Here is a 14,796-nt window from a genome sequence, read left to right as displayed (position 1 = left end):
CTAAGGATTCTCCCGCCTCTGCCTCCAGTCTCACTTGTAGGAGCCTGGGATTACAAAGTGTGCTACTGCATCCAGTTTCGTGTGTGCTTTGGGATCTAAGTTCGGGTTCTGATGCTTGTACTGCAAGCATTGAGCCCTCTCCCCAGCCCCCCACGTGTTTATGTGTACTGAGATGCTCTGGTGCCAGTAGGGCATAATTGTTGGTGCAAATTATTTTTCAGATATATTTAAGCTTAGGTCACATTCAAGTTCATCAAGCAATAGCCTCTCATCCTTTAATAGTAGGTGCAGATAGGAGATAATCCCTCGCCAAAGGTTCTCTGTTTAAATGGATAGGCGTTTGCTGCCTCCATTTCTTCCAAAGCTGTTTCTGACAATGTAGACTTGAGGAGGGCATCAGCACTTCTTGGCAGACCCTCGTTTTCAGAGGTCAAGAAATACTGTGGGCTTCAACAGCTCTGGTTAAACCTGCCAAGACCCTGTCTGTATCTACTGGCATTTTCTTCTCAAAGTTGAAAAGAGAGGGCTGCCTGGTGTTCCCAGCTGTTAGTGGATTGTTAGGGTTGGATCTGGGCCTTGGCAGCCCTGACATGCCAAGTAGGTGCGGCCATTTTTCCTCAATGGGTCAATTAGAGGGATCAGAGATAGGGAAGTGCAGAGAAAAGGGAATTACTTAATTGTGATCACACTGGGGAGAGAACAAATAAAGGGATCTCGTGACTCCCACACCATCTTTGGGGTCCTGACACTGGGCTTAGGTTAAACAGAGGACAGGAGATTTCATCACTAAGTGGTCCTGGTCCAGGTGCGATTCAGTCCGTCACTGACCCATCTTTGTCTCAGTTCCAGTCAGTCTGTCCTGCAGTGTTGTCTGACAAGTTGTCAGACTGGGTGAAATCTCTTCTTGGGGGACAAGTTCCTCCCTGACTGACACCAGGCTCCGGCCTTTCCCTTCTTTCTGCTTGAGACTAAAGTGAAGTTCCAGTTCCGTGGGGCTCATTGTTTCAATATCTGATGGCCAAAGGGAGGGGCTCTAATGCCTGTCATCTTTAGGATATCTTCATTACTGCCTGGATGGTTACATTTCTTGGGGGAAACAGCCTGGGTATTCCTGAACGCGAATGCACAAGGAACCCCAACATCCTTCACCCTCCCCACACAGCACAGGCTGTGTGCCTCTGGAGCTCCTTCAGACTTGGCATCTGCACGTGACCAGAGAGGACCAGGATTAGATACACCTGGCAGCAGCCATGCACAGTACTGTACCCCCATACAGAGACCGTTCCATTTGAGGGCTCACTGACCCATGTGTCAATCGCTTTGTCCCAGCAACTCCCTGCCACTCTGTGCTCGCTGAGGACCTTTAGCTTGTTTCTGCTGCCATCTACTGTCCGTCTAGGGAAAGTCGAGGTTTGCCTGCCGGGGAGGGAAGTGGGAAATCGCAGCCTCTGCAACTTCGGCTCCCACAGAGGGAAAAACAAAACCTGCCGGCTGGTGGTGTCCCTAGTGAAAACTCTATCATAAACCTGTGTTTACTGACCTCCCAAGTTCCAACGCTGTTCCATTTGAACTGTAATCAAGTGACCTTTCTGCCCCTGGGCCCCAGAGTCCCTGAAAGGGCCCGTTGTTCCCTGCCTGAGTGAAGAAACCTTCTGTTTAGTTAAGCAAGTGTTTTTACAGTTATGCCTCCTGCTAAGGGACAGAAAGACAATTGTTGGGTCTTGGGTTTATTGCTGGTTTCGTTTCATACTCCCACTCTCCCTTCCCCAGAGTCCCACCTCTTCTTTACTTGCATATCAGCAAGGGAGCCGGAAACAAGGCAAGCCCCTCCACAGGGCCTTGCATTTCCTGTGCTGCACCTGCAGTTCTGCAGATCCTGCTTTAATCCCCTTTGTTCTGTCCCAAGCCACCAACCTCGAGAGCTAAGCCCCTCACAGTATGTCAGAGGCACCCACAGAAACTGACCCGAGCTGAGAGGCAGTTGTGACTGCCATGTTCATGTGATGTGTTTTCCTGTCTTACAGCTGTTTGTTGGGCTGGGATTCCCCTATGAGGGTCCAGCTCCCCTGGAGGCCATCGCAAATGGCTGTGCTTTCCTGAACCCCAAGTTCAACCCTCCCAAGAGCAGCAAAAACACAGACTTCTTCATTGGCAAGCCGACCCTGAGAGAGGTGAGCATCAGAAGCGTTCCTCTTTCTTCTATGCTCTTGTGTTTATGTGTGTGAGTGTGTGTGTGGATGGGTGGCACGTGTGTGCGCATGTGCACATGCAGGCGTGCACATGTGTGCGGGCATGTTTGTAGAGGTCAGAGGGTGAAGTGTGGGGTCTTCTCCATCACTTGTCACTATATTCACTGAGGCAGTCTTTCAGTGAACTCAGAACTCACTTATGTGAGTGCTCCAGCTTGCCCTGAGGTCCCCTGCCTCCACCTCTTAGTCTCCGTGATTAAAAGCCAGCTTCTATGCCCACTCTGTGCTGAGGACCCGTGCACAGGTCCTCGCCTTTGCACAACAGGCTCCTGTGTGCTGAGCCAACTCTGCAGCTCCTACCCCAACTCTCTTTTCAGTGACCATGGTGGGTGTTCTTTCTAGTCTTTTAATCACGGCTGACAGCTGGGAGGAGGAGGCCGCTGGGAACACTCACTGGCCTCTCTCCATTGCACGTGGCGATGGTAAAGAAGAAACGGCGGCCAGTGACTCTTCACAGAGAACGTCAGCCGCAGAGTGGGGGAGATGGACTAGTCAATAAAGCGCTTGGCATGCACATTAAATCCCCAGAACTCTGTCAAGAGCCAGGCATGGTAGCAGGCTCCTGGAACCCCAGAACCAAGGAAGCAGAGACAATTGAGTCCCTGGGCTTCACTTGCCAGCCAATCTAGTTTTCTTGTCGAGTCCCAAACTGATGAGAGACTACATCTCAAGAAAACAAGGTAGATAGTGCCTGAATAACAGCCAAGGTTGGCCTGTGACTAGATTTGAGCAAGCATTTACACACACACACACACACAAAGAGAGAGAGAGAGAGAGAGAGAGAGAGAGAGAGAGAGAGAGAGGAGAAAGAGAGAGAGAGAATCAGAGACAAGACAGCATAGTTGATGAATGGGATATTCCTGAGATTTCAGCCCACCCTCGGCAGGCTGTCAAGCCATCCCCATATAGCAAGAGCCTCTCACGGGAGCCTTGGCCCATTTGCCTTTGCAGATGCTCACAGGAACCTGCAGTGGGGTGATGAATCACCACGGAGCATCGCTGGGGTTCATTCAGGGCCATAAACAGAAGTCATTTAGAGCTCCGTGTGGGTGATCAGTATGCCAAAGGTGGGGATGATTCTGTATCTGGGCAGACACAGGTGTGTGCAGGAAACCATGAGATTGGCTTCTGTGTTATTTCTGGGCAGTTAGTGGCTCCCCTGGCTGCTCATGCATGGGGAAATTAAAGCTGAATCCCGCGGGGCCTTTGGCTGGGCAGTTAGTGCTGGGAAGGCCTAGTATGACCCAGCAGCTGCTGTTTCTAGAACATTCGTTTTCAGTTCTGTTGCTTTTTTAACCCTTCGGGACACTTCCTCGGCTTGTCTTCCAAGCAGTGCGTCAAATGGGTTGCTTCCCTTCCTCCCCTCTGTTGGAGTCTTTATGAAATGACTATTTAGATACAGTGTCCTTTTTTGTTTGTTTTTGCTTTTAGAGACAGGGTCTCTCTGTGTAGCGTTGGCTGTCCTGGAATTTCCTCTGTAGACCAGGCTGGCCTCCAATTCACAGAAATCCACCTGCCTCTGCCTCCCAAGTGCTGGGATTACAGGCATGTACCACCACCACCCAATACTTTGCCTATTTTTAAATGGGGTTTGTTGATTTATTTATTTATTTTTTTGCTTTTGAGCGGTAGAAGTTCCTTAGATGTTTATGATATAATTTGTAAATATTTTCTCTTATTTTATTTGTTACCCAAATTTCTCTTGATGTGTAAAAACCTTTAAAGGTTGGAGCTGTGGAAATAGCTTCAGTGGGTAACGTGCTTGCCACACAAGCAGGACGACCTGTGTTCAGACCCTAGAACACATGTTTGAAAACAAACAAACAAACCTAGGCATGATAGCACTCACCTGTAATCCTAGAAGTGTGGGGAAGGAGACAGGGGATCCCTGGGGCTTGCTGGCCAGCCAACCAAGCTTGTCCGATTTGTCCCAGGCTAGGAAGAGACTCTGTTCCAAAGAAAAAAAGGGATGGCTCAAGAGATTGATCTCTGGCCTCCACATGGGCATACACGCACATACACGTATCCATACACACATGCGCACATCCACACAGAAAGGACACTCCCGAACATATTCTACCCCATGCCCAGGGAATGACGTCACCTGACAGTGCTCACACCAGCCAATACTGAGGAAGTGTTCCTTGTCCTCTGTCACTTGTCATCATTTAGTCATGTGATCATGCTGAAGTTGGGGAGGCTGCTCATCCTCTGTGGCGTAAGGAGAGAAGAGGCCTTGAAGCACCTGCAAGGGAATATTCTTTCAGTTCTTAAATGAGACCATGAGAGAGACTATGGAGTCCTGCCATCAGTGGCTCCACATGCGACCTCATCCAGACAACTCCCTAAGCCCAGTGTTCCCACAGAAGGCCAAGGTGCCAAAGGGAGTGTTCAGAAGCTGAGCCTGTCCACGCAGCAGTCTGTGGTACTAGCTGCTATCCTGGGGGAGTTTGGCAGAGAGTTCTCCATTTTCGAGTAGCTTCATATCTGATGTGGGAGCGTGAGAAGGCAACCACACCATCATACAAGGTATAGAGATAGCAGAGTGGGGGTGGGGATGTGGCCTGGTTGGTAGAGCACTTGCCTGGCTCAGAAGCCTTGGGTTTCATCCCCAGCACTGCACGAAATAGGTGTGGTGGCTCACACCTGTAACACCTGCACTTTGGAAGTGGAGGCAGGAGAGTAAGGAGTTCAAAGTCGATATCAGCCATATAGCAAGTTCAAGGCCAACCTGAAATACACGAGACCGAAATAAAAGCTAAGTGGATGAAAGAGGAGAGTTACCTTGGAGTTGGACAAAGGCAGAATTTCAGTGTTAGTGGAAAGGGATTGGGGTACGCTTTAAATAGAAAGGAGAGGGAGAACTTCTAGAGTGGATGAACAATGGAGAACCAAGGCTCGTCGGCCTCATGCAGGAAAACGACATCTAACAGCTTTGAGAGGGAGTGGTGACCTTGATCCTCACGGCAAAAAGAGCCATGTGCCCTGCTTCCACAGCTCTCAAAAGCCCGCACATCTCCTTAACCAAAGATGCTTCTAGTTGGAAAAGAGCTGCCAACAAGTCTACAGAGTTCTAAACCCGAAGCCTCTAGAACAGCGGTTCTCCACCTATGGGTCTCGACCCCCAAGGGTTGCATACCCTGCATATCAGATATCTACGTTATGATTTGTAACAGTAGCAGCATTACAGTTATGAAGTAGCAATGGAATCATTTTATGGTTGGGGGTTTCCCCCGCATGAATGGCATTAAAGGGTCACAGCATTAGAAGGCTGGAAACCACTGATCTCGAGGGAACTGGGGAGACGCTCAGTGGTTAAAGCACTGGCTGCTCTTGCAGAAGACTGGAGTCAGTTCTCAGCACCCACATCTAGTGGTTCATAACTTCCGGTTCTAGGGGATCCATGCCCTCTCTAGCCTCTTTGGGTACCAAGCATGTACTCAGTTCACCAGTTCACACATACACACATATGCAGGTACTGACACAAACACAATTGATAGACAGACAGACAGAGTAATTCAGGCATGGTGGCATATGCTTCAACCTGGGAAGGCAGACAGAATCCCTTGGCCTTACTGGCCAAGGAATTGGCAAGCTCCAGGATCATTGAGAAATGCTGTCTCCGAAAGAAATGGTGGAGAATAAGCAAGAAAGCTCTCACACACACCCTTAGAAATGATCTCTCTTACCTCCGCAAATGGAAAAGTTTTAACCCGAAGTCACAGACTGCCTCAGTGTCCCTCAGACACTTTCTGTTGAACGACCCTTCCCACACAAACACTGATTAAGGTCAGTTGTCTCTATTTCTCTTTGCCTTCACTTGAAGGAAAGGGGAAAAACTGAGATCTCTAAATTTGCGTTTAGTTTCGTTTTTATTTTTGCATCACACCAAGTTTTCAGAGTGCATTGTCTGTTCAGAGCAGGGAAGGAAGACTCCAGATTGCCTTGAGGAGTGGAGTTGCTTCATTGGACTTTAATATAAATTAGATTTTTATCTTTATATTGGGGAACATATTAATAGGTTCCTGTAAAGGGAGCGTGGAATCTCCTTGAAGGCTCTACAGCGGTTCTGCAGTCACCTCTCATATTTCCCAAGATGCTGCTTGTCCGGAGGATGCCCAGTAAACCTACTGACAGATATGCACTCAAGGGGCTGAGATCAGCGGTCCTCAATAAATTAACAGGGAGGAACACAGAGTTCTGAGAGGGCTTAATGAATCAAAAAGGCCTCACTTGTAAAATTAAGTAACCCTCAGCAAATGCAAACGAATCAAACAGTAATGGCTCCACATTGTGTGTTTGCTAAGCGCTTGCTTAGAGCAGTCTTGTAAATAAGCAGGGGCCTTGAAAGAGGGGAGGGGAGGGGAGGGCTGAGCTGAGCCTGCACTACCATGTAGATGACTCAATGGTGACATTGCTGGTGGTAGAAATTTTTGCAGTAGATGGACTAATTAGCAGAAATGATGTGACAGTCTGCCCATACTCTCAAAAGGTCTAACATGGCATTAACGCAGCCCTGGGATGGAGAGATATACATATACATATATATGTAAATTTTAAGAGTGATTTTGAGGTTTTGTTCATTTTTTTTCTTAAGAATTTGGTGGTGGACTCAGTTTGGTGGTTTGCTCAAAGATACTGAACTGGAACTGGGGAGACAGCTCAGTTGGTGTAGAAGGCTTGGAGGACTTGATTCTGGCCTCAGAAGAGAGGTAAAAAGCTGGTGTGGCAGTGTGAGCCTGTAATTCCAGTGCTAGAGGCAGCGACAAGTGGATCCCTGGGCTCTTCGGCCAACAGGCCAGGTTGATTTAGGAATGACACCCAAGATTGACTTCTGGCCTCCACACTCATGTGCACACTCGTACATACAAACACACACAAGCACATCCACATAAAGCTGTTCAGTTGCTGAAGGGTCTAGAGTTGAACTTGGCTTTGCTGTTTTCTAGTTATGTAGACTCCAAGAACCTTGGAATCCTTGTGATATATAGGAAGCCTGATAAATAATATATGGATTGGGGATGAGCTCAATGTCTGGCCCAACCAAAAACTTTGTGGATTGGTATCGAATCAAAATATTTTATACAGAGTTTTTTTTTTAATTAGAAAATAAGATTTCCATGACTCTGTGGGCCTGCAAACTCCTCAGCACTGACCACAGAGGAGGGGCTGTGACAGGGTGGGGGTGGGGAGCTGTGACGAGAGGGAGCTTGCGTAGAAGCCAAGAAAGGTCACAGCCTCAGGACAGCAAGGTCTTCAGATTTCCTGGAGACTTTCCCAGAGGTTTGTGCTCCTAGCTTCCTACTCCAAACTGGACTTGCAGTGGCTGGTTTGATGAGGTCCCAAGGGCAGTGGCAAAGAGACGGCAGCTGCTAACTAGCTTTGTAGTTCTCTAAGTGTCTACGTACTTGTGGAAATTGAGAGAAAGGGAAAAACAAGAAAGAGAGGCAGGCTGGCCTCAAAAGCCAAAGCCATAGCACTAGCATCAGCAATAGCAGCTCCTGTAACGAAGAGGTTAGGATGCATTTCCCAGCTGCAGAGATTGGTCAGTGGGTGAGAGCCCTTGCTGAACAGGTATGGTCCCCAGCTTTGGATCCTGAGCACCAACATACATGGCAAGCATTGCCTCCAGCACCTGCACCAGCTGTGCTGGGGTGGTGGGGAACAGAGATCCCTGGGGCTTGCTGGCCTGCCAGTCTAGCTAAAACCAGTGAGCACAGGTTCAGTGATAGACACTGTCTCACGTGAATAAGGCAGAGAGTGGTACAGCCAGGCACCCAGTGTCTTCCCCTGGCCTTGGCACATACACACAGGGCATGTAACTGCACACACATTGCCCATACGGTTACATACAGTAAATGAGTGACTGGGGGAACAAGTTAGTAAATTAATAAATAAAGAATAAATAGAATGTATTTCCTCTCCAGAAATGAGATTTGCAAATAATAGAACTTGCCTTTGTAGATCATTTTTTTACATTTATAATATATATAAAAGAAATACTTAAAAACTATTTCCAGGAAAATAATAGGTATTTTGTCAGTATTAATGTAGAAGATGGGATGTCTGGTTCCACCTTACAAGTGAACAGTTGTATTTAAAGGTATAAAATATTCATCTGTACACTGCCAGCCTCATTTTCTTATGTTTGCTGTTGTGAAAAGGGAGCTGAATGTAATCTGTGTACACATCACACACGTTTATAGAGCTGTGGTTAATGTGGCATCAACCCATGGAGGCATATTTTACTAAAGGGTAATTCCCAGAGGAACACTGGTGTTGCTGTGACGTTTCTCTGATATGGCAACTGCTGATGGACGAAGTCTCGAATAGACCCATAGAAGGCACAGGAGTGCCTGCCCAGCATGCAGGAGGCCTGGGCCCCTTCCCAGCACTGTGCAAACCAAGCTTGTCATTCATCCGACACTCTAGAGGTGGGGGTAAGAGGATCAGAAGGTCAAGGTCATCTTCCTTTTCCTAATGAGTCAGAAGCTGCAGCCAGGACTGTAGAAGATTTCATCTTAAAGAAAAAAGGCATTTCTTGCTATATATAATATAGCAATGTAATTACAGTCCTGGACAATTCAATGTGCATGCAGATGACCTCTACGAGTTCTCTTCCATGAATTCGCATGAAATCCCAGCAAGGCATATGAAAGCTCTCCGGGCTGGTGACCTAGGTGGTAAAGAACATGCTTAGTGTATTCAGGGCCCTGTGTTCAGTCTCAACAGACAACAAGTAAATGAAGCAAACAGACAAACACAAGCTCCTTGGGGGATGACAAGTCCTCCCTGTGTACAACGTCCGGATGCCATTGCCATGTGTCCCTGGTGCTCACCTGAAATGTTTCCACAAGCGTGTCAAAGGTTCTTGTTTACCCACTGCCTTAAAGAGGTTTAAGAAGATTCCCGGAGGAAGCCAGGCACTCTACCAACTCCCCAGTCTCTTTTAGCCACGCTTTTTTTTTTTTTTTACATTTATTCTTTAAGGAGGGTGAGTCTATGTGCCACACACAGTACACTTGTGGAGGTGAGGGGTCAGCTCATGCAGTCAGTCCTCTCTTGCCACGTGGGGATGAAACGTGAGCCGTCATCAGTCCGGACCCCAAGTGCCCCTTCCTACAGAGCATCTCAGCTGTCCTGGCTACTTGATTCTTAAAACCATCAGGAAGGAGACTCACTCCTTTCTTTTCTGATTCTAAATTGCCTTTACAAATATTGTTTTCTGGGGCTGGAGAGATGGCTCAGTGGTTAGGAACCCATACTGCTCTTCTCCCTGACACCCATGTCAGGCAGCTCGTAACTAAACTGGCTTCAGCGGCTCTTACAACCGTTTCTGGCTTCTGTAGCTGTCTGCACATGTGCATATGCGCACATAGATGCACACCTGCCCATACGTTTTAAAGCCAATGACCCTCATGTTGCTATGATTATTTCTGAAACCATTTCTTCTGAGTTCTTCCAGTGGCACAATTTCTCCAGGCATCACCCCTTGTGCCCGTGTGCTTTCCAGCAGCAGGTTTGTCTGTTACTGGGGTTAACTGTGTAGTCCCAGGCTGGCTGCAGATTTGTGGTTCCTATGCCTACCTGCCAATTAAAGAAATCACAGGCATCCCTGGCTATGACTTTGGTCTTTCTTTTGGTATGTGTGTGTATGTGTGTGGTGGCAGGGGGTTATTTTGGCCCTTATTGTGATTTTCTGTGAATACCTGCCCATCCTAGCCCAGAGAATAGATACTAAATTTATGGAGGTAATTTTGGCTGAGAATAAGTAGTCCTTAAGAGCCCAGGACAACTACAGAGGAGCATTAGTTGCTTTTTTCGTTTGTGTGACATATGAACTAACAAACGGCAGCGTAGGAAGAGTTACTTTGGCTCACAGTTTGAGGGTACAGTCCATCATGGAGGGGAAGGCGTGGCAGCAGGAGCATGTGGTAGCTGGTCACGTGGCATCCACGGCCAGGAAGCAGAGAGATGGGCGCTGTGCTCAGCTCACTTTCTCCTTTTTATTCACTCTACCGCCTTGACCCATAGAACGGTGCTGTCCACCTTTGGGTGGCTCGTCCCACCTTAATCAGCAAGATCTAACCCCCTGACAGACTCCCTTATGTCCGGAGGTTGGATCCTGTCAGGCTGACAAGCCATATCAACCACCACAGAGTCTTCAGGCCCTTGCTTAGTGACAGAGTGCCATTCACTGTACACAGATCCGAGTTCAACAGCGTTTTGTCTAGCCCGGAGCTTTAGCTGAGTAGTCCTGCGTTTGCGAAACTAAGATGCAGCATGTCCTCTGTCTTTCAGCTGACGTCTCAGCACCCGTATGCAGAAGTCTTCATCGGCCGCCCACACGTCTGGACCGTGGACCTCAGCAATCGAGAAGAAGTAGAGGATGCTGTGAAAGCCATCTTAAACCAGAAGGTTGCTGCTTTGCTTTCGTTTTATCTTCTCCCTGCCTTCGTTAGACCCGTAACCTGGAACTTGGGCAGAATGTTGCAGTCTCTCGCTTTCAGTAAACAGAGCTTGCCTCCTGAATGGGACTCAGACCGTACTCTAGCCATAGCATCTGGCCTGAGGATCTCACGGAGGCTCTGTGAGACTCGAAACAGCTGGTGGCAGATGTGGGTTTGGGTCTTATGACCCTGCTGACGGGCCTTCTGGGTTCCTGGGTTCCAGGCATGAAGGGTGTGGTTTGTCTCATACTTACTCATATGATCTAAGCATGTCCTTGGAGAGATTTGCAAAATTAGGCTGCTTTATGTTACCTTATACAAAGGGTAAAGTCTATGAAATTATTTTGTTTTGTTGTTGTTGTTGGTGGTGGTGGTGGTAGGTTGTATGTGTGTGTTTGCACATGTTCCTATGGACAGGGGGGGCTTACACATGTGCCTTTTGACACTCCACTTCCTTATTTTTCTTGAGGCATGGCCTTTCACTAAACCTAAAGCTCATTGATTTGGCCTTGCAGGCTGGCCAGTACACCCCAGGGATCCGCCTATCTCCACCCCCAGCACCAAGATTATAGACATGCCCCCTCCCACCCGGTTTTCACATGGGTGCTGCAGATCTGAACTCGGTCCTCAGGTCCACACAGGAAGCAGCCAGGCCATCTCTCCAGTCCCATAGTTTTCTACAGTGTTTGCTGTTTATCTTTTCTGCCTAAGCATTGGGTAGAATCTGTTTGATGTCACCATGTCACCATTCTAGATCTTTCTGATGAATTCAGTAAGCACTGAACAAGCACTGTTGTGTACAGGGCCCCCTACAAGCCATTCTAGGAAGAGAAGAGATGTCTATCTCCACCCTAGATGAGGCTGACCACCCTGTGGGAATGCTACCTCCTATAGGACTTTAGTATGCCCCGAGCGTCTGTGGAAGCTCTGAGGCACAGCCCGCCCCGTGTTTCTCCTCTCTAGCACCTTTCCCTTGGTTATTACCTGTTGGTCTATGTGTGCTGTGAGGAGATGGGTAAGGGCCGGCTCAAGAAGAAACTCCTAAAGATGGTTCTTTGTCCAGTCACCAACAATGCTGTTGGGCTCTATCTAGACGCATTGCTGGTAACTCCTCTCACATGAGGTCTCCACTTCCCTTGTGTGTGGCCTGGAGACACTGCTGTCCGTGTGTTAGATATTGCAGTGTAGCAGAGCCCAGTACCACCCCTCCTGTCTCTCCCTCAGAGATCTTAGCAGCTATCAGAATGTTTTCCTCACCGCATGACCTTCTGGGGGTTTCCTGTCCTCCCCAGATAGTGTAAGCCATGTATAGAAACCGCAAGCTTTTGTGATGCTGCACATCCCTCTGTACCTTGTCTACCAGCTCCCAGTCCTGAGCTTTGTCTTTTCATGTCTTAGTTCACACTCTGGCTTAGGGATGCACCTCAGTTGAAAGAATACATGTCTAGCATGCATGAAATCCTGGGATCCATCCCCAGTACCAAATAAACCAGAAATGGTAGCACATGTCTGATTGCCGCACCCAAGAGGTGGAGATGAGAGGATCAGAAGTTCAAGGTCACTCACCTGCCTAGTAAGGCCACCAACCTATGCTGTATATACGACCTTGTCTCAAAGGAAAAAAAATCTCAGCCCTCCCGGGGCCGCTAGCTGAGTTCCTTGGTTGTAGCACTTGGTCCCCTTGCTTTTGTGGCAGGAGTTCTTTGGATACATTCTCACCTCATCTACTACAGACCAGTCATTTCTCCCTGCCTTCCCCAGAGCAGTGGGTATTCATTTGGCAGACATTGGCTAAATTCCCCACCCTCAGTGCACTCTGCCTAGCCCTGAGAGACTGGTGAACCACACCCATTGTCTGTACTTCCCACTGTCTACCCGCTAGCACATGATAACGTCCACATTTTTGAAGGCCTACTATGTACTTTGTACTATCCAGTTTCCCACCATGTACCTCATCACAGCTTAACAGAGACAGGTTTTCCTCCTTGCCGCTCTTTCACACATCGGGTATCTGCGATTTAGGGAAGGTAGATTGTTCAGGGTCTAAAGAAGAACACAGCAAGGCCTGAGTGCTGTCTGTCCAGTTCTAGGTATGCAGCTCTAACACCTGCCAGGGCTCCCACTGAGGGGCGAGCATCTGTGTGAGTCAGTAGAGAGTCAGTAAGTGCCTCATGTCCTGTGTCGCCTTTCACGGTGCCCTGTTGTTTCTGCAGATTGAGCCGTATATGCCGTATGAGTTCACGTGTGAAGGGATGCTTCAGAGAATCAACGCCTTCATAGAAAAGCAGGTAAGGCCCATCAGAAGTCTGTCTGTCCTTTCTGTGCTCCCTTCCTCTTCCCCAGCTCTCACCTGGTGCCCTTCTCCGGCTGTTTGCCTGCTTTGGAAAACGTCAGGCGGCTATGATGACTTATTGTCGTTTTTAAAGGTTTCACTGACATTCATGGTCTCCCAAGGGATCCAGTCTTCCTTGGAGTATTGACAATGAAAGGTCATATGGACACTTGGAATAAGGCATCTGAGTGGTCAAGACGGGGTCCTCCCTGACCACCAGCGTATACCCTGAGTTTCAGAACATCTTGAGCACTTAGGAAGGGTGAAGAACAGACAAGCGGCTCTCTGTCCACCCTTCATTTCTAACCCCTCATCCCTAATCTCCCCCCCTAAAATAAAAGCAAGAATTAGGGTCTGGAAAGTAGCCTAGTCAGTGAAGCGCTTGCCTTACAAGTGTGAGGATCTGAATTGATTCCCAGAAACTACATTTAAAAAGCCAGGCATGAATCACACAGTTATAATCTCAGTGCAAGGGGAGTGGAGACAGACAAACCCCTGGGGTTCACTGGCCAGCCAGCCTATCGGAGTTGAGATGCTCCAGGCCAGTGAGAGACTATCTTAAAAACAAGGTGGCAGAGCATGAGTAATGGCCTCTGACCTTGCCCTCTGACCTCCATACACACATGAATACTCATACATGCAGGGATCAAAGCTACATTTTCGAAGCATTTCCTTAAGAGTATAAATGCAGCAACTCTAAACATGTTAGGACTCTTGAGTGGTTTTTTGAACTGGGTCTCCTTCAAAAGAAACCTGTGAAATCCCGGCATGTGCTCTCAGTGTGGAGGGGGCAACTACAATACAATCCTTTATGATTTCTTGGACTTTAAAAGCAACATGAACCCAGAAATAGACAAAGCCAGACCCCCTGTGGATAAAGGAATCTGAACTTCTTGCCCGGACCAGACATAGGGGGTTCTCTTTATAGGGCAATGTTTAAGGGTGAACAAGGAAACTTTGCACAATGGGGATAAGAGCAATTGAGCTGAAAATAGGAAGAGAAGGGTAGAAACATAAATGTAGGCTACCAGCCTAGGAGGCAGGGAACCTGAGGTGGGTGAGTTGATATGCATGTGTGTGTGTGTGTGTGTGTGTGTGTGTGTGTGTACAGGTGCCTGTGCACATTTGCAAGTGTGCACGCTCATGTATGTGTGTGCACACATACATGTAGAAGGCAAAGGACTACCTCAGGTGTCACTCCTTAGGTTCTGATCCATATGTGTCCATATCTCTGGTGCTGGGATTGTCAGCACTGACTGCCAAGTCCGGCTTTTCCCTTGAACCTGGGTCCTCGTGCTTGCACAACAAACATTTTAGCAACTGAATCATCTCCCAGGTCCAGCCTCCTGGGTCCAACTCCCAGTACCATGAGTTTTGTTTCCAGGAATTGAACATTTATTACTCATGCTCTCTGTGCCTTAGTAAAGAAGTAAAAAAAAAAAAAATGCTCCTGAGAGCATTGCATGAGCAGTACCCAGGAAGTGCTGAGAGTAAGGTCTGACCCCATGCTTAGGAAGAGCGGGTTAATCTGCATTGTTTAACTTGCCGTACTCTATGTGGTGTCTTATAATATAATGATGTACATGGGGAGCTTAGGGCTTGTCATTGTCCCATTCATCACAGGACACAGAAAGAACCAAACCATCATAACTCTGGCACCGTCTGTGCCAGTGTGCACTCACACATGCGTACACCACCTCCCCAGCCATGGGTTCCCTTTCCAAGGGTTTGGTTTCCATATTAATCAGGATCCCAGAGTACGAAG

General features: G+C 48.0%; 1 protein-coding gene across 8 annotated transcripts in view; it reads left to right on the top strand.

The window, feature by feature from the left end:
* Nucleotides 1-14,796, top strand: part of Mgat5 (alpha-1,6-mannosylglycoprotein 6-beta-N-acetylglucosaminyltransferase) — a 295,197-nt gene that overhangs the window by 262,108 nt on the left and 18,293 nt on the right. For all 8 annotated transcript variants that reach the window (XM_087906586.1, XM_087906583.1, XM_087906581.1 and 5 more), the window contains 3 exons: nucleotides 2,025-2,171; nucleotides 10,551-10,667; nucleotides 12,913-12,987. In XM_087906586.1, coding sequence (XP_087762712.1) covers nucleotides 2,025-2,171; nucleotides 10,551-10,667; nucleotides 12,913-12,987 — 339 coding nt within the window. The remainder of the gene's footprint in view (nucleotides 1-2,024; nucleotides 2,172-10,550; nucleotides 10,668-12,912; nucleotides 12,988-14,796) is intronic.

The sequence above is a fragment of the Myodes glareolus genome, chromosome 5 (assembly GCF_982192425.1).
Source record: "Myodes glareolus chromosome 5, mMyoGla1.1, whole genome shotgun sequence".
NCBI lineage: Eukaryota > Metazoa > Chordata > Mammalia > Rodentia > Cricetidae > Myodes > Myodes glareolus.
This window is presented reverse-complemented; position numbering and strand designations above follow the sequence as displayed.